The 23,984-nt window shown below is 43.6% G+C and overlaps 1 protein-coding gene across 5 annotated transcripts in view; it reads left to right on the forward strand.

The window, feature by feature from the left end:
• DPYD (dihydropyrimidine dehydrogenase) overlaps nt 1-23,984 on the forward strand; it is a 498,994-nt gene that overhangs the window by 360,233 nt on the left and 114,777 nt on the right. For 3 of the 5 annotated variants that reach the window (XM_083444836.1, XM_083444835.1, XM_083444837.1), the window contains one exon: nt 310-393. In XM_083444836.1, coding sequence (XP_083300962.1) covers nt 310-393 — 84 coding nt within the window. Of the gene's footprint in view, nt 1-309; nt 2,082-2,454; nt 5,501-23,984 lie in introns of those variants that run through there. The other 2 variants (XR_014512316.1, XM_083444838.1) reach the window with 2 other exon arrangements.

Raw genomic sequence — 23,984 nt, forward strand, 5'->3', positions numbered from 1 at the left:
CGATTCCAGAGGTATTTTTGGAAGGGGGAAAGAGAGGTTAACGAAAGTTCTCTGTGTCAGATTATAGTTTGTTTTGCAATGTTACCCCTTTAAAAGTTTGTTGTGTTTTGTTTCTTCAAATTACATTTTGCACTGAATTAGTCATAAACCAAAAGTAAATATTGATGGGTTGTTGGGGGGGGGGATATTACATGTAGCATGAGTTACAGATCTACACATCAGCTTGTCATTTGGGAAATTACCTTCACTGAAGTGGTGTACCATTTTGGCAGTTAATATTTGATATTTTCTTTCTTGTGTGTCATACAGGCTTCTGGAGCGGATGCCCTGGAGTTAAATTTATCCTGTCCGCATGGCATGGGAGAGAGAGGCATGGGCCTAGCCTGTGGGCAGGTAGGGCTTTTAATGGCTATCTCTTTTAAGTCTCCTCTATGATGCAGCACCATTTCATTCGCAGTCTAACCTTAGGGGGGTAAACTACATGAAGCCGATTGCTAGCTTGGGATTCTCTGGCCTCCCCTTGTTTAAATATTTAGTGACAGAAATGTGGGAAATGACAAGAGCCTGAGATTTCACACACACACACACACAGAGAGCGCGTTTATTTTTATGGAAGACAAAATTGCATTATGCGCTTGACAGGAAGCAATATCATAACAAATAGTTGCCAAAATGCTCCGAGAGAATTGTACTTTATACATTCTTAATGTTGACCAGCATCTCTGGGGAAATGCAGTACAAGCGATTTTGAGCTCAAAGGCGTTTTACAGAAGGTTAGCTACAGCCGTGGCATTTTATGGCTATTTAGAAGCTGGGCGAGGAGACAACATGAGGCTCCTTCTGAACTGGTGGGTTTGTCATTCTGTTAACTGAATGCCTGATGGTCCAATCCTGCGCTTGTAAATTCCAAAGTAGACACAACAGTCCACTACTATCAGTGCCTGAGGCCTTGCTCCACATTCCTTGGCCGCTGAGAATCCAATTTGTGGGGGACGCAGGACAGGGCCTTTTCAATTGTAGCACCCAAATTCATCTGGGAAGCCCAACTGGTCTGACTCATTATTGGCATCCTGCTGAGACTTGACTGTTTCATGGATCCTTTACATTGAATTAATTACAGTCAAACCTTGGTTGTCGAACGTAATCCATTCTGGAAGCTCGTTTGGCTTCTGAAATGTTCGACAACCAAGGCACAGCTTCCGATTGGTTGCAGGAGCTTCCTTCACTCAAGTGGAAGCCGCATCAGACATTCGGCTTCTGAAAAACGTTAGAAAACCGGAGCATTTACTTCCGGGTTTTCGGCATTCGGGATCCAACGTTTGACTGTATCTGCCCTTCTGTTTATTTGGCAGTGACTTACAGGTTGCCTCACTCCTCTTATTTTGTATTGTTTGGATTGTATTGGACTGTATTGCTGACAACTTTCCAGTGTCATGGTACACTGTCACCATGTCATTTTAGGGGACAAAAACTCACAAAGTATGTTGATGTATTGTGTGAGCTCTCCATGAACATGTTCATATTAGTAAAGGAGATTGTTTATAAATGGCTAAACATGTCAGTCACTTCAGGAACTCTTTCAGATTTACATGTATTATTTAGGGGTGTGCATTCTGTTTTGATCAATCTTGAACCGAGAGTCAAATTGGACAGCTCTGGGAAAAAATCTGAGGATCTTCTGAGGTGACATTGTGTCCCAAGGGGCATGAATCAGGCTTCTTCTAAAGCCTCTGGACCACATCAGCACTTCAGAGGTCTAAGAGAACAGACTGATGGTTCTTGCTATTGTTTTAATTTTTTTCTGTGCTGCTTTTCCAGACAAAGCTTTTCAAATGCACCTTACGACCATAAAATTACAATGCTAGAAATCAGTATTGCCACCACCGCCCCACACATGAGAACACCAATTAAAACCTTACATAACGTAACCTGCTCGGGCCTCCTGGAAAAGGGACAACAATTATTTAGGGGAAATCTTTAGAAGCTATCATTGTTGTATTTCCAGAAGCTCTCCATGTGACAGGAGGGAGTGAGAGGAGGAGCTTTTATTTTGTGATGGATGGCTATAGTGGATGGCTATAGCTTCAAATCAGGGACGCGGGTGGCGCTGTGGGTAAAAGCCTCAGTGCCTAGGGCTTGCCGATCGAAAGATCGGCGGTTCGAATCCTCGCGGCGGGGTGCACTCCCGTTGTTCGGTCCCAGCGCCTGCCAACCTAGCAGATCGAAAGCACTCCCGGGGGCAAGTAGATAAATAGGGACCGCTTACTAGCGGGAAGGTAAACGGCGTTTCCGTATGCAGCTCTGGCTCGCCAGAGCAGCGATGTCACGGTGGCCACGTGACCCAGAAGTGTCTCCGGACAGCGCTGGCCCCCAGCCTCTTGAGTGAGATGGGCGCACAACCCTAGAGTCTGTCAAGACTGGCCCGTACGGGCAGGGGTACCTTTACCTTTATAGCTTCAAATCAGAAGATAATCTTACCATAGTTCTCTTTTTCACATCCAATCGCAGTGCTTTTGGAAGATATGTAGAAGGGACTTACCAGCTGAAACCAACTGAGCAGAAAACAAAGTAGCCATCTCCCACACACAACTTTAGAAGCTAAAGTTGCACAAAAGCCCCTGCACTGATCCTCCTGAAATTTTGCAGATTACTTGCTCGGGCTACTTCTGTGTTGTATGCTTACCCCCCGATGATGTGTATGTGTGCATCTCTTCCCTCCCTTAAAAACTTCGAAGACTCTCCTTGCACACAAAAATCCCTGCACCTATCTGTCTGAAATGTCACAGTATTCATCCCCTCAGAAGGAGATGCCTGCTTGTTTAAGGAAGGGCCAGGAAAAGGGAAGGTTGGAAAGGAAAGTGACAAGTGTGTTTATACCAAGGAAGAGTGGAGCTGAAATGCAAGTTGTTCCAAGCCTATGGGATGTGCCGCTTTATGAATTCAAATAAAAACAATCAGGAAGTGTTTTGGGGTGCACAGCATTCTTCGGGATGAAAATTGTAAGTTAACACCGACTCGATTTCCATAATGCGATGCTCCGAGCCAGTGAAATAACTTTTAAATGAGTAACTTGCTTAAAAGATAATAGAAGAGTATAAAATATTAAAATTTAAAAAAAAATCCACTTTATATGGGAAGCAAAACCCACTACTGTTATATACATATATGTTTTTATAATAATAATGTTGGCATATTATTGGCTTATGGATCTGATTCCTTCAAGGGGTCTTATAAATCCACAGGATAGCCTTGGGCTCTGAAATTCAGCAGTTGGCTCTTTGATTCCGCTGTAGCTCGAAGATATGTAAAAACGCATGTAGCCAGGCTGTTCCCCACTGACTACACATTCAAGAGGCTTCCAGTACTTGCATACATTATTCCTGCTGGCACAGGTTGGAAACGGCTTATGCAAAAGAAAGAAATGGGTGGGGGAGGGGGGAAAGCTTATATTTCTATCTTGATGAAAAACCCCTTCAGGATTTACCTTGACTAGAAACACAAAACCTTGAGTGTGTGTGTGTGTGTGGAATAGCGTGTATGTGCCATTCCATCCTATATCAGAAATTATCCATCTGGCCATCTGTGTCCCTTTTCTCCCCCTCCCGCCACCCCCCAATACGCTGCAAAATTAGAAGTTTGTTTGAAGGTCAAATGCTTATCTGCCTCCAACAACGAATGAGCTTCGAATCTTATGACAAAATTTGCATGACAAAATTAATCCAAACTTGCTGCTTCTCGATTTTCACCCATTCCCACTTGTGCATTATACAAGAACTCAAATGCACCATATGCAACACAGACACACACATAAAACTGGATTTCTTGCAGACTTTCTTTTTCTTCTCTGTGAGCGCTGCACACAGCTTTGCTTTTCAGTGTCTCAGGAATAGTGCGGTGTATAGTTTGATTCACTAGTGTGGCACTAACGTATATAAACTAATGCTCTGTATACGACCCTAATTTTCATTCTTGGGGAAAATATCGGTACCTTCCAATGAAATAATGTTCCCCCTATGGGAGAAATCCAGACTCTCACTTTATCCCATGTTGGGTGGAACTATAATTACAACCTAGCAAGGACTGAAGATTGATGGTTCCTCGAAAGAATTTGTTATGGCTAGATGAGGTCAAGGGTTAAAAATAAAATTGACCAGCTGACTTTAAGCATCTCAGCCGCAAGGCAAGGCTAAATACCTGTGATGTTTCAGTGACCTTTGTCTTGGGCCCAGTCATTTAGTAATAGGCCCTACTCTAGTATCTCACTTGGAAAATTCCGCTAGCAGATCTGGGGCATACATTTCAGAGGGACACGAGCCTAGCTAGTAAGCAAGAGACATGAGACCCCTCTGAATCTTAAAGAAGCAGTTATCAATTTTTGTTTGCAGTGCATTAGGCTTATAAAGATGTATTTGCATTGCAGATTAAATTGCAACAGTTTGTGACAATTCCTTCTATTATATTTTGAACCGTGTCTGCCCACAGTTGAGTTAAGCTTTTTGTCTGCTTGATCTCATTATGACCTCTGGCTCAAACATCAAATGTTTTGATTGATTGATTGATTGATATATTTTTTTCTTGATTGATTGAAATTGTTCACCCATCCAGCAATCATTGGTTAATTCAAGTTGGATTGACAAGCAACGAAATTGAACCAAGCACAAATCAGCCCTTTACCTTTTACTTTTCTTTCAGATTTGTTGCCATTTCTCGTTAGCATTTTTTTTTACTTATTTGTTTATCGTAGTTTACTAGGTCATATATAATTTCCCCCTATTTCTTTATTGAGTTCTGTGTGCTTTAACTGCTTTTCTTTCCCTTTGCCTTCTGGGTATCTGTTTTCCATTTCTCCCTGTTGCTTCCTTTAATCTCCTCTCCTGCTGTTGCTTTCTAGCAAGGACAAAATTACTACTGTTACTGGAATATACCAATAACTCATTTAGTTCCATGTCTTCCTTTTGCTGCTGGCTGCTTTCCAAATATGTTTTATTCCTACATTATTTTAAAAAATCCACCCCTCCTCCTCTGCATTCCTTGTTCTTAAGTCAAATTCCAAGAAATAACAATAAAGATTTCCTGATGTTCAGTGAGAATTTGCTTTCTTGTAATCTCCTCTCTTGAACCTGACACAGGTCAGAAATGGACAGGCCTTTCCATCCCTCTACACAAAACCGGTCACAGTTTCAAGCCTGCATTCACCATAGCCAACCTCAGGGTATCTGGAACAAACATATCTGCTGTATTTAATGTCATTCAGCCTTAAGGCAGACTTTGAAAGTACAAACCATTGTGAAGCTTTTTTGCCCAATATCACTGCAGAATCCAGAAACAGTGAGTGTTTTTAAAGCGGACCATAACATTTAATAAGGTAACCTTATTAATAACTCCTTGTATTATTTATTTAATTTGTATGCTGATGTTCATCCAAAAATGACAGGGCACTTCACAACATATAAAATACAAATTGACAACATGAATAAAACAAAAGGAAAAGAAAAACAAACCAATGACCCCCCCCCTGCAGAGATTTGATTATTTATATTTATTTCTTCAATGTATTAATTTGTTTAATTTAATAATATGGTTGAATTATTACCTTCAGTTCAATGATTTATATTTATTTGTTTTTATCATGCCCTCCAGACGTTTTGGGTGGTGCACATGGCTCATTCCCCTTCCCCCTCATAAAAATTAGGTCAGAGATGATCACCCAGTTTGCTTTGTGCCTCAGCAGGGATTTGGACCTGTTAAAGGAAGGCTTGTAATTCAGAGATAGAGCATATACTTTGCATGCAAAAGGTCTCATGTCCAACCCTTAAAATCTCAAGGTAGATCTCGGAAAGACAGATGTCTGAAACCCGAGCGAGCCACTGTCAGTCAGTGTAGACCATTGTTGGCCAAACTTGGCCCTCCAGCTGTTTTGGGATTACAATTCCTATCATCTGTGACCACTGGTCCTGTTAGCTAAGGTTGATGGGAGTTGTAGTTCAAAAACCGCTGGATGGCCAAGTTCGGTCATCACTGGTGTAGACAATACTGAGTTAGAGTTATAAATGGTTTGACTTAATATAAAGCCTACTTCCTATGTTCCTTTGTCCCCAATTCTCTCTGGTCAATGTCCAACATTTTCCATTACACCGCACTATATACTCCCATGCATGTCTGAATTTGCCATAACTGACCAGTAAATAGATCTTTGAGCCATGGTAGATAGCTTAATGAGAACTTCACCCCAGTTTGCAGTTGCTGTGAAAATGATGAATTCCGTGTTAAGGATTCTTAGAAATTGAAAAGAAAGAAATGAAAACTGCCAATAGCATAATGCCAGTATAAAATCCATGATGTAAACACCCTTGGGACATTGTGTACAGTTCCTGGTTGGAACACCCCAAAATGGTCGTTATAGAGCTGAGAAAGGTGCAGAAGTTAGGGAATGACTGGATACTGAGGAGTGACCACAAGGAGAAGGGGGACGGGAGACTGACTTGGAAGTAGATCGATGTTTGTTCTGATCCAGGAGGACTCTTATTGTGTTACTATGTTCTCACATGCACCAATGTCAGTGTAGCCTCAGCACAAGGTTACAGTACAGCAATGGGGGATCTGTGGTCCTGTTAGAATCTGCACTTGGGCTACAGCTCCCATCATTCCTGACCATTGACCGTGTTGGCTGGAGCTCATGGGAGTTGGAGTCCATAGATTCGCTATCTTCTTTAGTACACAGACATTGGATTGATGCCATTAACTTGCCTGAATGTGTCCCTTTCTCTAAAGCAGTGATGTCCAAACTTGGCCCTCCAGCAGTTTTTGGACTACAACTCCCATCATTCCTAGCTAACAGGACCAGTGGTCAGGGATGATGGGAACTGTAGTCCCCAAACAGCTGGAGGGCCAAGTTTGGCCATCAGTGCTCTAAGGAATTTGTTACACTTCGTAGGTTCCTTAAACACAGGAGGAGGTGTTCTTAGATGCAGTGAGCTTGGCTAGATGGACTGTTGAAATTACCAAACAGAGCAGTTTCAAGGCTTTAAAATCATTTTCCATTTTATTTTTGATCAGGGCTGAGATCAAATACCATCAACAATCTATTCTGCTCCAAAACCAAATAAAAATGAAAGATCTAGCCAGTACATAATCTTTATGCTCTTTAATGCACCCCCTTGATTGTATGAAAGACTGTTATTATTATTTCCCCGTGATTCCTATTCTTTTCTTCATGTTAGTAATCAGAAAGGGACTAAATGCTTGCCATACCTGGCCACATGAAAAGAAGTCATTTGTAGGTGCAGCACTCATATATTAGAAAAGGTGTATGGTTTTCCTTTGAAATTTCTCATGTCCGACATAAACCTAATCAAACCTTTATGCCCTCTGGCAGGTAACCTCTGCATGAACTAAAGAGTTGAAATATTGTTTAATCATACCACCTACCACCTTTTTGTACAGTGATAGAAGAAATACTATTTTACTCCTATAGAAATGGTCAGGATAAAATGTTTTGCCCTGTAAGAGTCAGGAAAGTCTATTTTTCCCCCCATTGGCTATCAGTTTAAAAGGGCACTCTACAGCTAATTCTTTTGCGTTTTTCAGTGGCATAAATAAGATGCTTGCATGGAACATTTTTAATTCAATCGTGCAGATATTTAGTGATGTGTGATGTGGCAGGGAAGGGTGAAACTGGACTTTATACATCTGCTTCTTTGGTTCCACTTTGAATTGGACCTTAGAGCAACCGCAGTCGTCCTCAGTCTGTCAGTGCATTGTATCCTTCGAAGGCATTGCATGAGTGGAATGACTTCCACTCACACAAGAAAACATCCCCTCTCCTTTCTGCCCTTGCACTCTCACAATTTGCTCTGAGGGCTCCTTCCCCAACCATTCGGAGTCGATCTGGAGGATGCATGAGGGAAGGAGAAGGAAGGAAGCTTTGGTTCTGCGACCCAAAGTTGTTGTGGTCTCACACTCACTTCAGTCAATTCTACCCACTGTCTTTCCCCAGATCCCTGGCCCTGACCTCACCCTTTGTGCGAACTGTTCGATGTGAGGAGGGATGGTTGGAATTGCCACTGCAGGGACTGAGACCCAGGAAATGCTGCTGTGAACATGTTGGGAACTGAGGGAATAGCAAGCATCTGTCTACCTAGAGATGGAGAAGTTCAATTCAGTTCACACTTTAATTAATTATTGTTGTTTATCTGGCTGGGCTGCCCCAGCCACTCTGGGAGGCTTCCGGCGCATATAAAAGCAATGTGTGAACTGAAATACAGGCATCCGTCAAAATGTGCACTTAACCAAATTTTGTAATGGGGTCTTCAGCCAAGTAACATGTTCAAGAATAGGGGTAAATGTGTGTTAAGATGCATACGCTCATGGAAACAGCATACCAAAAATGCCTTGTGTGATAGCAGATTGCTTTTCACGAAGACGTATATTAGGCAAAATTGCATTCAAATGTATATATTAAGAGACATTCAAAATAAAACGCTGATGAATTTCCATGAGGCCTTCAGAAAAGAAAAGAAAAGAAAAGAAGACTGTCATGGAAATGTGGAGGAATCGACCTGAGACTGGAAAAATGAGAATCTGAGAGAAACTTAAATTGACACATTTGCTCAACCCTACTTCTACCTAACACATTTTAAATGGAAATTCTGGGGAACTGAATTTGAGGAGCAATATGAAAGCCACTTTCTTTCCCCATGAAACTATTTTCTATATGGAAAGTAGAGAGAACGGACCTTTTCTGTGGGAGAGTGATCAAATATTTGGCAGAATTGACTGAAGATGAGTAGGTTAGTGGAGGAACTGGTTAGTGAAGAACCAGTGGGCTTGAAAGGAGGACGGCATTTCCTCCTCTTACTCTTCTCCCCAGGCCTTCACAAAAAGCTGTCACTTGAAAGAAAAAGAAGAAAAGAGTCGTGTATTGACTTTGCTTCAGATGGAAACAATTTATTGTTTTTACCTGGCAATGTTTGTGTTGATTCTTCGGTCCAAAATTCAGCTGTTATTAACCTGTGACAACCAAAGAGAATAATGATTGAATTTGGACCCTTAATGTCACAGAGAAATCAATAGTGTAAATGGCTCTTGCTCCAGTTTTAACTGGTATGCCATGGTTTTTAAGAGCACTTTTGCATGCCATGCCTTATGTCTTGTTACAGTAGCCTGAGTTATTTCATCATTACGGGATATTTTATTTCATGTAACATGGTCACTAAAGAACACATTTTGATGAATTCAGACTTTGAGCTAAACCGAAGGCGGGGAAGCCTTCATTTGAGCTGGAAAAGGGAGTTGTTGCAAAGTTCTCTCAAAAACCTTTAAAGACAGGACTGTAGTTGCCACTAGAGATGAAGGAATAATTCAATTTAGTTTGCATCTGAAGGTGAGCCTATTTAATTTGCACCTCCAAAAATAATTCAAGAACAGAAGCAGAGCCATCCTTCAAAATTCATGCTTCTCCCAATTTTGCAATTTTCATAATGTGTGCAAAATACATAAACTGGGACAATTTGTGCAGAGAAGTATATAGATTGGTCAAATTAACTTACAAAGATGCATTGTATTAGGGAGAATTGCTTTTTTAAAATGTGTATATTAGATAAAATTGCAAGCAAACTAGTGTATCAGGGGAAATGCAATTAAATGCTGATGAATTTTCATGAGGACTTTAAAAAAATAATAATCCTAAATTGACGTGGAAATTTGGAGAACCAAATTTAAGACTGGACAAATGAGAAACTGAGAGAAATTGAAATTGACACATTGGTCCATCCCTAATTGGACCTGGCAACTTTCCCATCACCATTCACAACTCAAGGCAAAATTCCTATGGGTGGTATTCAGTGCTAGTTCTACTCAGAGTAGGCCTATTGAAGTCAACATGCATTGCTGTCTAAGATTCATTAATTTCAGTGGGTTTTGCTCTGAGTAACACGTAGTTGAATGCAACCCTGTACTTCAAATTTGTGCCTACTGGTATAATTTGTAGGGAAAATTGTTCATTTTCTGTTTTGTGCTGCAACTCATGTGTGGTTATTCTGGACATTGGAGTTTAATGTGCAGATGTGTCTGGCAGACAAGCTGAATTCAGGCATATCCTAAACTAATGCATTGTGGAAGCTATAGTTGACAGGAGGCCAGCCAACTTTCAGAAAGTGCTTTAGAGAAAGAAAGATTGAATGAATGAGTGAATGAATGGCATTGGCATGGATACCCATGCCAGATCAATTCTGAGTAGCATGTCAAACAAGATGGGTTGGCTCTTGTCCTCAGTAACAAACATGACAAGAGTCATAGCTGGTGACTCTTGCTTCTTACTACCTTCCTTTCCCGCCCCCTCAAAAGTCTGTGGTATTTCCAGCCTATCTTCCTTTCAGTCATAGCTCCCCAGGTCACCCTAAAACAGGGTTGCTATATTCTTAAGGAAATCAGCCCTGAGTGCTCAGTGTAGGACAGATCGTGAAGCTGAGGCTCCAATACTTTGGCCACCTCATGAGAAGAGAAGACTCCCTGAAAAAGACCCTGATGTTGGGAAAGATGGAGGGCACAAGGAGAAGGGGATGACAGAGGACGAGATGGTTGGACAGTGTTCTTGAAGCTACCAGCATGAGTTTGACCAAACTGCGGGAGGCAGTGGAAGACAGGAGGGCCTGGCGTGCTCTGGTCCACGGGGTCACGAAGAGTGGGACACGACTAAACAACAACAACAACATATGTCCGGAATTTCTCAGACATATGCGGAATACTGCAAATGGCAGCAGTGTCTGGCCGAAAATCGGAAAAACGGGAAAATCTGGAAGTGTGGCAACCCATGTCGGCAGTGTCATTTTTGCCGATTTTCCATAAAAAGAGCTCAAAAAGGTAGTGCAACAACTTTTCTGTCCGGATTTTCAACTATTTGAAATATGGCAACCCTACCTAAAACATTAAGTAGCACATAAGTACTGTATTTTTCTGTGTATAAGATGCCCCCATGTATAAGATGCCACCTCTTTTTTGGGACTCCAGATAAAGAAAATGGGGGGAGATTGCCCAGACTTGTTGAGCTTTTTGGGGGGAGTGCCAAAAATCGCTCACCTGCAATCAGCTGCACGCTCACCAAATGGAAGCACCAATTGCCCACCCAATTGCCGCAGCAGCCAATAGCCAGTGGACCTTGCAGCACCCACCAATCACTAGCAAAACGCCACAGCAGCCACCACCTCTCCACTATCCGTGTATAAGACGACCCCAAGTTTTTAGCACAATATTTTAAGAAAGTAACCTAGTCTTATACACAGAAAAAGACAGTACTCGCCCGAGAATCAGGCCAATTGAAAGCTTTTTTTTTTATTAAAAAAAAAGACATTGTGACCGATCTACTGTAATTGCCCACACCATACTGTGAGTTTCCAGACATATAACAAAAAACAAGAGTGCGAATAAGTGATTGTTTTTGTTTTTATTTTCAAAATGAGCCTTGTTTACTCTGTTCATGCTATCCAGTACCTATGCCTCATGCTACTACACTGGATTTTAAGCTGGAGTTCTCTGACGAAAAATGGTTTACGAACCTCCCAATTGTGAGGAGAGGTTTTGGGAACACCCACTTGGTCACAGCCGAGCGCGCAAGTCTTTTCTCAGCTAGCTGCCACTATTTCTCATAGCTCAGGCAATGATTTGAGCTGTGACGTCTCAGTTCAGCCATGACAGAAAGCCCAGACCTAATTCAGAGTAACTTGATTCTGTCCAGGAACAGTCAGTATGATTGGAAAAAGGGAGAATCTGTCTCCATTAAGGTGCCGCCGAGTGGAACTTGGAGTGAGTGATCTGCAGAACACCTGTGCAAGTCATGACACTCTGCTTACAGCTTTACTTAAGTGCAGCCAAAAGCCCTTGCATTTCGCATTGGGAATGAAGCTTGTGCTTTTAAACTGGAATAGGTTGTCAGAAAAGGAATGAAAAACAATAAAGCCTCCATTTTTTTAAAAAAAGTATTGCTTCCCCATCAGGCTAAGAAGTCTCTAGCCTAACTGCAGACCAGTTGTGTGCATGCCTTAACCGAGCTGGGAGCAGCTTACGCACCAATTCCCACTCATTGAAAAGACCTACATTGGCTCCTAGTATGTTTCTGAGCACAATTCAAAGTGTTGGTGCTGACCTTTAAAGCCCTAAATGGCCTTGGCCCTGTATACCTGAAGGAGCGTCTCCACCCCCATCATTCAACCTGGACACTGAGATCCAGTTCCAAAGGCCTTTTGGCGGTTCCCTCACTGCGAGAAGCCAAGTTACAGGGAACCAGGCAGAGGGTCTTCTCGGTAGTGGCTCCCGCCCTGTGGAATGCCCTCCCACCAGATGTCAAAGAGAAAAACAACTATTTGATGTTTAGAAGACATCTGAAGGCAGCCCTGTGTAGGGAAGTTTTTAATGACTGATGTTTTAATATATTTAATAATATCTTTTGTTGGAAGCTGCCCAGAGTGACTGGGGAAACCCAGCCAGATGGGCGGGATATAATTTTTATTGTTGTTGTTGTTGTTGTTGTTGTTGTTACAACACAGGCAACTGTGTCACAGAATCAGAGACTTATAGAGTTGAAAGGGACCATAAGGTCCATCTAGTCCAACCGCCTACAATACAGGAATCTTTCACCCAACATGGGGTTCAAACCAATAACCCTGAGATTAAGAGTCTAATGCTCTCCCGACTGAACTAAACTATTCCACCTCCCAGATGGATGTAAGAAGGAAACTAATACTGTGACTTCAGTTCCTTGTTGTTAGCTTATACTTAACCAGAGACTGCGACTCTGCTTGTATTCCTGTCCACTGTCATGTACCCCCACCTACTCCTACTCCTGCTTTGGCAATCACTCATAGCCAAGTAAGATTGTCTTCCATGAACATGGTCTTAACACAGTCCGTAAGTGACTGTGGAGGCCAGTTCTGGATCCACATGTCCTTCCACAGCAGGGACATAGGTTTCTGGGTGGGAGTTGATCACGGTGAGGGTTTTCCAAGTGTGTCTTCCTCTTAGCACGTTTTTCCCTTTCGTCCTGAGTTCGAGCATCTTCAAAGCCCATGACACCTTTGGTAAAGGCTGTTTTCCAACTGGAGCACTCGCACGCCAGTGTTTCCCAGTTGTCAGTGTTTATTCTTTTTTCTTTTTTTGATTTGCCTTGATTGTCTTTAAACCTCTTTTGATGACTACCAGCGTTACGCTTTCAAATTTCTACAATTTTCCAGCTTTCCAGCATTACCCCTACCTCCAACTCTCCGACTAACCCCTTAGATAAGGAATGGGGAACCTTTTCGGCTCCCTTTTTGTGTGAGTTGGGCCAGCTACCTGTCTTCGGGGCTCCCAGGAACCCTGGACATGCTTGCAGCATCAGTGAGAACCTAAATTCTGAGAGAGGCCATTGTGTTAAAGAACTATTCTTGCACCTTTGTCAAGGCTGTTTGCTGGAATGGAAGAGTGCAGTGGGATCTCAGTGGTGAGGCATGGTCTGAAACAAATTTAAGGAACAGCCCAGACTCAAAATGGATCAGGGTCCTAAATGGCCCCTTGTTTTTAGACCTTGCCTTTTCAGTATTTAGAATCCTGGTGTCACCCCCACACACCGTGTGACGTTCTGATGTGTCACGCACATAGCACAGCGTGCATGAGTGAAGTGAGCATGTCATGTGGCATGCGCACATGACATGCACTCAGTCACCACAGAATTTTGAGGGGGCCCAGACCCCTCCTTGAAAATTTGGGGGACCCTGCCCCACCAGATGGTGCCCCCGATAGCTATATACTTGGAAAATATCATCGAGGGCTGAAATTTTGGTGAAGATTCAATTGAATGAAAAGATAAAAGGACAGTTCTCTCCCCCCCCCCCCTCCAGTCCACAGGTAACTTGTGGAATTCACAGCTACAAGACTGTGGTCCATTAATTTAAGTGTGTCTATTCTGAGTAAACTTAGCTGAATACTATACCCAATGCAGCAGAGTTGGCACTGTGGTAGTAGCAGTGGACTCTGCTGCTTCTACCATTCATATTTTCCAGTGTGACAGCAGCTTTAGCAAGTTTTTGAAAGAAAAAGGCCTAAGAGCAAAGGCGGAGGCACACTGAAGATTTCTCCTCCTCACTCCGGAATTGCAAGCATCCCCTTTGTCCTTTGAAACCATTTCAAGGATCATTTTAAGGGCTGGATTTTTATTCCTAGAACAGAAGTGAACAGGCAACCCCAGTTCAGCCATCTATGAAAACACAGGCAAATTGGGGGCAGCCATTTGGGCACATCCCCACTACCCTGGTGCACATGCTTGGTCACTGTCAGAAATGCGCTTCTGAACTATGGGTGTCCCCACACAGGCACCCCTTTGCAGGAGGCACTGGAGCAATAAAGGGGATTAAAACAAACTGCTGCCCAAATGCAATAGATCCACTTTTCCCCCCTAATGACCTTCGTGATTAGGAAAGTGGTGGGGACATGCACTGAAAAGTATGGGGTGGGTGGATGGATTACCATGGAGAAGACCCTACCAAAAAATTAGGAAGAATGCAGGAAGAATATTCATCCTTTAGGTAAAGGTAAAGGGACCCCTGACCGTTAGGTCCAGTCGCTGACAACTCTGAGGTTGTGGCGCTCATCTTGCTTTACTGGCTGAGAGAGTCGACGTTTGTCCGCAGACAGCTTCCGGGTCATGTGGCCAGCATGACTAAGCCGCTTCTGGCGAAACCAGAGCAGCGCACAGAAACACCGTTTATCTTCCCACCGGAGCGGTACCTATTTATCTACTTGCACTTTGACATGCTTTTGAACTGCTAGGTTGGCAGGAGCAGGGCCTGAGCAATGGGAGCTCACTCCATCGTGGGGATTCGAACCACCGACCTTCTGATCGGCAAGCCCTAGGCTCTGCGGTTTAGACCACAGCGCCACCTGCATCCCTTTAGCAGTCTGTAAACAAATCAGAATGAAGTAATCTAACCCCCATGTAAGCTTAGTGCAAGCAAATTGGGATGAATGTTGAATCCATAGGTTATCTAGAGAAGCCCTATATGGAAGACTGGTGTGTTCTGCCATTCATGTGTTCTATTGAAAGAAAGGTGACCTCTTCAGGAACCCTTGTGCATTTGCAAAAGAGGAAGGCACAGGATGTAAAAGGGGAAATAAGCTAACCAAACAATAGGAGTGAATTCTGAGTGTCTCCAGGAGCAGCCTTGTGCAAGTGACTGTACACTTAACTATGGAAATGATTACTGTGGCATTAGAAGCTCCCCTTTTCTGTCTCTTCTGACAGCTGTCAATGGTAGATGATGGCGTCTGAGTTTTTACTGTCAAGTTTTCTGAGAAGTAAGGAAATACATTCTGCAGAACCCTAAGCCAAGAGTTATTTTTCTTCCTACCCTGGGAAATTTCCCCCCTTAATTTGACAGGCTTTGAGCAAATTGTTAGCTTTAATTAAGTTTGAAATGGGACAAGCACATAGACTAAAAAGCCCCTTGCTAGGACATGAGTCTGCAATAAGATTAGCTGTGAAATTCACAAATGGTGTCTCTTTTGCTTTAATGATTGATTGCAATTCTGTAATTAGGTACTGTGAAATTTCGGGTAGGATTAAGGCAGATTCAATTTTCTGAAGGTAATTTTGGACATCCCACAGGAGGAGTGGGAAGCGATTATGTTCTTGGTGTATCATCATGAACAAGGCAAAGAATAATCTAAGAGGTGGAACTCGGATAGTGGAAAGGCACTTAGAAAGCATTGATCTGCAATAATTGAAAACGAAGCCTTTTGCTTTTTTCCCTTTTTTGGCATTGCTTGCGGTTTGGTGGAAACAAACAACAGAGTACTTATCATATGCCTGATCCTGCACTACTGACAAGAGATGGGAGCTTTGATACTATTATTAATATCTATTATGTGTTTGTTTTTAGGTTGTTGTATTATATGTTAATTTGTTAGCCAGTGTGGTGTAGTGGTTGAGAGCAGTGGACTCGTAATCTGGGGAACCGGGTTCGCATCTCCGCTCCTCCACATGCAGCTGCTGGGTGACCTTGGGCCAGTCACACTTCTCTGAAGTCTCTCAGCCCCACTCACCTCACAGAGTGTTTGTTGTGGGGGAGGAAGGGAAAGGAGAATGTTAGCCGCTTTGAGACTCCTTAAAGGGAGTGAAAGGCGGGATATCAAATCCAAACTCTTCTTCTTCTTCTTCTTTAGAAATTGTAAGCTGTTCTGGCAGTTTTATTGATTATATTACGAGGCTTTATGGGTTGCCCTAGGTACTTCCAGTGGAAGAGCTGGAGATAAATAAATGTGGTAGTAGCAGTATTATCAACAGCAATTAAGCTACCAACAGAGGCAGATTAACAATTTTCAAAGCAATTGTTGGGTCCAGCTTCTAAGAACACAGCCCTGCCGAACCACAACAAGTCCCATCTAGTCCAAACTCCCATTTCCTGCAGTAGCCATCAGAGCCCACCAGCAGCGCATGAAGGCAGTAACCATCTCCTGCTATTTCCCCAGAACCCCCCACAGACAGATATACTCTGGCATGCTATTTTGCCCACGTTGGGCAAAAGATTCCTGCAATGCAGAGGGTTGGACTAGATGACCCCCGTGGCCCCTCTCAGCTCTACTCTTCTATGTTACTATGATTCTGAAGATGAAGATTCCATACAGTGGTACCTCGGGTTAAGTACTTAATTCGTTCCAGAGGTCCGTTCTTAACCTGAAACTGTTCTTAACCTGAGACACCACTTTAGCTAATGGGGCCTCCTGCTGCTGCCATACCACCGGAGCACGATTTCTGTTCTTATCCTGAAGCAAAGTTCTTAGCCCGAGGTACTATTTCTGGGTTAGCGGAGTTAGAGTTTGGACTTGATATCCCACCTTTCACTCCCCTCAAAGCGGCTAACAATCTCCTTTCCCTTCCTCCCCCACAATAAATACTCTGTGAGGTGAGTGAGGCTGAGAGACTTCAGAGAAGTGTGACTGGCCCAAGGTCACCCAGCAGCTGCATGTGGAGGAGCGGAGAAGCGAAACCGGTTCCCCAGATTACGAGTCTACCGCTCTTAACCACTACACCACACTGGCTCTCAAGGTACCCCGAGGTACCACTGTACTAGCTATCACTTCTCCTGTTTCTGATGTTCAGAGTGCTATATCCAAATCAGCACACATTCACGCAAGAAAGAACTTCCCATAGTCTTGGGGAAATCCAAGGTTTTCAAAAGATATTTATTTATTTATTTTCAATCCCTAAAGCAGGCACCCCCAAACTCGGCCCTCCAGCTGTTTTGGGACTACAACTCCCATCATCCCTGGCCACTGGTCCTGTTAGCTAGTGATGATGGGAGTTGTAGTCCCAAAACAGCTGGAAGGCCGAGTTTGGGGGTGCCTGCCCTAAAGAGTGGGGGGAAACCCAAATAACCCAGTTAGGACTGAGCATGGTCAGTGGCCGTTGAATGCAGACTGACTGTTGGGGATGGGATACCCAAGAGCGAAAGGGAATGGAATGGAATGGAATATCCTGAGCCGCAGTGGCGTAGCGTGGGGGGTGCAGGGGGGGGCCGGCCACACCGGGCGCAACATCTGGGGGTTGGGTTAGGGGTCGCAAATCCACGGGTTAGGGGGCACAAATACACGGGTTAGGGGGCGCAAATTACTTGCCTTGCCCCAGGTGCTGACAACCCACGCTACGCCACTGCTGAGCAGGAAACACACCTCGCTGCAACATTTTGTCACAGGGCCCCACTTGCTATGACTAATAACCATTTTTGGAGTTTATTCTTCATGAATTTGGCTGATGCTCTTGATGACGCTCTTGTATTTTGCATGGTTTATTTCTTATATCGGTTAGGTGCTTTTCTCACATAGGCACCCCAAGTGACGTACATTGAAACCAGTTAAGAATACCCAATAAAAATCTAAGAACACAGTTAAGGATATAAAACAATTCAGGACTTACTGATCCTACCCCACCGAAAGAATCCACAGTGTGACTCTTCAAATTAAAAGGCCAAAACCTGTGTAAAGAGAAAAGTCTTTGTGGCACCTGAAAATAGATAAAGATGGTGCCAGCCATGCCTTCCTAGGGAGAGCATTCCACAAGTAAGGGGCCACCACTGGAAAGGCCCTTCTCCAAACCTCCCATAGAGGGCACACATGAAGAAGGGCCTCAGATGATGATCACAGGGACCAGTGGGGAGAGGCAGGCCTTGAGGTACTGAGATCCTGAGCCACATAAGGCTGTATAAGTTGAAACCAGCACTTTGAATTGAGCCCCAAAACAAATTGGTAGCTGGTGCAGCCGCCCCAGTTAAAATCCTGGATGTTGTCGAACTGTTCAGAATCACAGAGCTGTAGCGTCCAGAGCCCCCCCCCCCCCCGATATTCAACTGAAATGTACTATCCTGTAATTTAAGCCCATTAAGCCCAGTGCTGCCCTCTGAGACAGCAGAGAACAGGTCTTTGTCCCCTTCTCTACTTCTCTCAGCTCCTTTCCTCAGTCTTCTCTTCTGGAGGTTAATAAACCTATTTCCTTCAACTTTTTAGTAGGACTTCTTTTCCATTTTCCTGATAATATTCATTACCATTCTCTGAACCCGTTCCAATTTTCTATGTCCTCCCAAAATTATGGTGCCAAGAACTGGACACTGTTCCCCATTTGAGCAGTGCAGAGTAAAGTGGAACTATTATTTCCAGTTTCTTGGAAACTACACGATGCAGCCTAAATTTCAGTCATGTGAGCTCCTGTTGATAGTGTGAAGTGGTTCAATCAAGACCTATTATTATTATTATTATTATTATTATTATTATTATTATTCCATCTTACCTGTAGTTTAAGAGAACTATGTCTTTGGGGGGTCAATTAGAGTTATGTTGTTCTCTTATTTTCAAAAGTTTGGGAGGGCCTGCATCCCTGTATATTACTTGACTTTCCATACTTGGTTCTCAGCTTCTCCTGGTGTGGAGTGGCTACAGAGTTGTTTGAAGAGGCATGTCTTCAAACCTTGTGCCGATAAATTTCTAAAAAGTTCTGATTAGATATCTTTTTAAATCCACAGTGGCCCCGTTTCTTGGTTTTACCGTTTGAGACGAGAGCTAGCAACACTTCCTTTTCCCAGAGTCATCCACACAAGACATGTTAACTGAAAAAACAGCTTAACTTTTCAAGAGCAGGTGCAATAAATCTGAAACGCACCTGTTGTTAACACCATAAAACATTAATACGTTTTTCAAACACTCAATATGCAGTTAACCTCCAAAAACTAGTAACTATGGAATGTTTTTCAGTCAGGTCAATATTATTTCCAGAACTGCATAGCATAATTCTGTGGGGCATTTGTTGGAGGCTAATGGGGGCCGGGGTGGGATGTTTCCTTAGATGCAAGTTGTATGTTAAAAAGCAATGGTCTTACAATGGATGCTCTGGAGTTTTATCCTTGGGATATAGGCCTGGTTGCATAATTTGATTGTAGTTGTTTAGTCATTTAGTTGTGTCCGACTCTTTGTGACCCCATGGACCAGAGCACACCAGGCACTCCTGTCTTCCGCTGCCTTCCATCAGTTTGGTCAAACTCACGCTGGTAGCTTCGAGAACACTATCCAACCATCTCGTCCTCTGTCGTCCCCTTCTCCTTGTGCCCTCCATCTTTCCCAACATCAGGGTCTTTTCCAGGGAGTCTTCTCTTCTCATGAGGTGGCAGGGCACCCAAGATGAACAGGTCATAATGGAGAGTTTTGACCAAACGTGATCCACCTGGAGGAGGAACCGGCAAGCCACTCCAGTATCCCTGCCAAGAAAACTCCATGGACAAAGACAACAGGCATCATTTGATTATACTCTGTCAATTGGTTTACACATGAGTCTGTGAAGTGTACACATATACACAACCAGAAACAGTATCTCCACGACATATTGTTGTAAACGGGGATCTTCAGCTCTCGCAAATATGAAAGATCAGAAAGGACAAAGGCTTCTTTGTGTTGATGAGGAGATGAGAGTTAGTTTGTCTCACAGTAGACCTAATAGAAATGAGATTACCCAGCAAAAGCAAGCTCACATCTCTCACTGAGTTTGTTTACATTCTTAAGGTACATATGTAAGAGGCTCATTTGTAATTATATTTTGGGAATGATCCATGTTCTTACATAGCTGCATTGTTTTACACTTTCTCGATGTCCTATGATCATATTATAATGCACAGTGGTACCTCAGGATACATACTCTTCAGGTTACAGACTCTGCAAACCCAGAAATAGTACCTCGGGTTAAGAACTTTGCTTCAGGATGAGAACAGAAATCATGCTCCGGCGGGGTGGCGGCAGCAGGAGGCTCCATTAGCTAAAATGGTGCTTCAGGTTAAGAACAGTTTCAGGTTGAAAACAGACATCTGGAACGAATTAAGTACTTAACCCGAGGTACCACTGTATTTGTGTTCTATGTTCTAAATCAAGCACTGATGGGAGTTGTTTTTCCCCACAAATTTCTTAGCAATAAAAAATGTGGTGTGGGGCAAGCAACTTTTTATTCTGAAAATGTGGCTGGCCCAGAGTGGGGGGGGGGATGGGAATCACTGGTAGAGTGTGGAGTTAGTGAACAATTGTTTTTTAGGGGGGGGGGTGAATATGGGATCACATTTATTTGGTTTATGTGTTTAAATTGTACTCTGTGTTTCTTGTCCTTGTTTTAGATTTTCTCTGCTAGTCACCATGAGACCATTTTATGGTCTCTGGCAGTGGAATAATACTAATGCTACTAATAATATGCACTACATTAAATAGATGAAGATGATATAGAAGGGGAGAGAGGAAACAAGGGCTGAGCATCTGATTCCTTCTCTGAGAATCATGTAGCCTAATCCACAGTGGTTCTGCTGCTGCCAGTTGCTTCTGAACTGATTAGCAGAATATAACAGCATCCATAAGCTAAATGCATTTTGGTACAGGAAGCTAAAGTAATAGGGGTACTGGAAGCCAAATTAGCAGATTTCTGTGCTACAGTAAATCTCTCCTGGCCCTCAGGGTCATCCACTTATTTCCCTGGACTGAAACTATGTTACAAATTTAAAATTATGATTACAATAAACAGTCATTAGTAAAAAGAGAGAGAGAGAAAAAGAGAGAGATAACCAAAGCGAGATATATTTTCAATATGGCAAGGCATAAATTATGCTGTAATTATTATAGTGTTGTTTGTTTGTTGTTCAACCCCAAACATTAAGATCCTTTAACCTGATTAAGTAAAGCCATTTTGGGGTGGTTTGCATTTGTTGATTTTGCAAATGCAAATGCCCATCTGTTTCCCCCCTTTTTTTTGCAGCTAATAAGTTTTGCATACCAAGCAGTTAAAAAAAACCAAACCTTTTCCACATAAGCTTCCTCAACTTTTTATTTTTATATATAATAGCAGCAGTACAGGCCTAAGGCTCTCTCATAACGTTGAGTTTTGGATAAAGGAGAGATTTGTATTACACTACTAGTCACGCAGGTATTCTGCGCAGAAAGAAGATCATTGTTTAATTTAATTTGAGTGCCCCAAGGTACGGTCTTTTATAGGCTACATTCCTATCTTCAGTCTTCATAATACCGGTCTTTGCATGTTAAAGCCTTGACTTCACAGAGATTTACACTAAGGAATATAAACCAGCTTAGATAACTCAGTAAAACTCCAGATGGGCAGCCCTTTTAGTGAAACTGTAACCTGTTTCAATTCAGCTCAGACCCTCATCAGACATCAGACGTCCTCCTAGCAGTGTCAGAGCCAATTCTGATTGGTGTGATTCCCACAATGCAAGGCTGTGTGTATGAATAACATGGCAAGGTGGGCAGAGGTGACTTGAGTGCATTGTTCCCATCTGATTACTACCATCTCTTCGGTTGCGAAGCAGCTTGCTTGGGAAAGACCCACACAAAGAGTCCTGCTTATAGGGAAGCATTTGTTTCTTATTTATTTTGCTTTCATTGCATTGTTAAAGGTTCTCTCCTCCCCTTTTACCCTTACACCTGTTCTGTGAGAGATGGAGACTGGCCCAAGGTCATCACTTCATGATTTGAGGTAGGATTTTACCGTATTTTCCCGTGTATTAGACAAGGTTTTTTGACTCAAAAATCATGTCAAAAAACTGGGGTTGTCCTATACACGGATAGTGGCGTGGGGGGGGGGAAGCTGCACACCACCAGCTGGGGTGCGCAACTCCCCCCCCCCATATGCAGCTGCAGGAGGTGCCTGCTCTAGGGAGTGTATCCCGCAGCAACATGGAGGGGACGCCACCAGTCAGCTGGTTGGCAGCCTGCGCTCTAGGGAGCTTCCCGCCACAGTGGCATGGGGGAGCAGCTGTCCACTTTGCCAACCCCCAGCAGTGGCCTTGCTGGGGCGGTGGCATGTGTGCAACTCCCCCTAAAAAAAGCTCAACAACTTTGGACCATCTCCCCTCATTTTCTTAAAATTTAGTCCGCCAAAATAGGGAGCATCTTATACACAGAAAAGTATGGTAATCCTGACTTCCCTGGTTAGAGGATTACATTCCAGCCACTGCACTGCGGGGTGACAGACTTCAGGTCTGGGGCCCAAATGTGACCTGTCAAGGAGCCAGCCAGCCAGCAAGCAATAAATCACACAGAGTAAGTGAAGGAAAGGGACGCGGGTGGCGCTGTGGGTTAAACCACAGAGCCTAGGACTTGCCGATCAGAAGGCTAGCGGTTCGAATCCCTGAGGTGAGCTCCCATTGCTCGGTGCCTGCTCCTGCCAACCTAGCAGTTCGAAAGCACGTCAAAGTGCAAGTAGATAAATAGTACCGCTCCAGCGGGAAGGTAAACGGCGTTTCCGTGTGCTGCTCTGGTTTGCCAGAAGCGGCATAATCATGCTGGCCACATGACCCGGAAGCTGTACGCCGGCTCCCTCGGCCAATAAAGCGAGATGAGTGTCGCAACCCCAGAGTCGGCCACAACTGGACCTAATGGTCAGGGGTCCCTAAGTGAAGGAAACAAGGTCTGCTCAGGAGTGCCAGGCCAAGCATAGCAACTCTTCCTTGGTAGGTCTTGTCCCTATGATGCAGTTGTGGGGACTGAAGGTCCCAGCCTTCCCACAGCTGCCCAAGTCTCCTCTTCTCCAGGGTTTTTCACAAGTAATCTGAGACTATGCTGGCGTACCTGCCTTGGCGTGTCCTACTTCATGCCTCACCTGGTCCTGTGAGACAAGGGAGGACGGGAGTTCGTTGCAGCATGAGGGGAAGACATCCCTGCTTCTTCATCAGCCTGACTCATCTCTGCCTCTGGGCCTCCCTCACCCTGCTTCCGGGCTTCTCTCTGCCACAGGTTCTCCCTTCTCACAAATCCATGTTACCTCTACAGCTTTTGACAGCCCCGCCTCCCAGTCTTCTCCCTGTGACCACCCATCTATAAAACAAGAAGTTGAATAAGGACATGAAGCAGAAATTGGTTCTTCCAGTCCCAAGTGTTCTGTGAGGTCTTAATGTGCCAGTTGAACACCAGTAATGATGAAGCCAGGTGAAAGTTCCACAATCTAGGTGCTGCCCCTAAGAAGGCTCTGTCTCATGTAGCTACCCAGTGCAATCAGACCATGGGGGACTACAGAGTAGGTAGGCTCAGCCACACATGTGCCCTTGTGGCGTGTAATTCAAGATGTAGCTTCCATGCTGATATAAGCACAGTATATCATTCTTATGGTCATTGTTTACTGAGGGCTGATGCAAGATCGGATATCCACTCTAGCTACAGTTTTCAAGTTCTCGTTTATGGGAAATCACCATTAGTCTTAACTGTGGCTAATGCTGGTGCTTATGAATTGTTTAGTTGTGCTTAATGGGGATTTTTTTCTTAGCGAAGGAAACTGCTGCCTTTGAATGGTGAACAATGGTTAGCAGATAGCCATGGTTGCCTTGGTACAGCCCCCTAGACCTGATAAATGCCCTGATTTTTTTGGGGGGGAGAATTATGTCTGAAGGATGTATGCTCACTTGGGGAGCTATGGTCTGCAAACCAGGCTCTCC

This window comes from Podarcis tiliguerta, assembly GCF_965153285.1.
Source record: "Podarcis tiliguerta genome assembly, chromosome: 6".
Classification (NCBI taxonomy): Eukaryota; Metazoa; Chordata; class Lepidosauria; order Squamata; family Lacertidae; genus Podarcis; species Podarcis tiliguerta.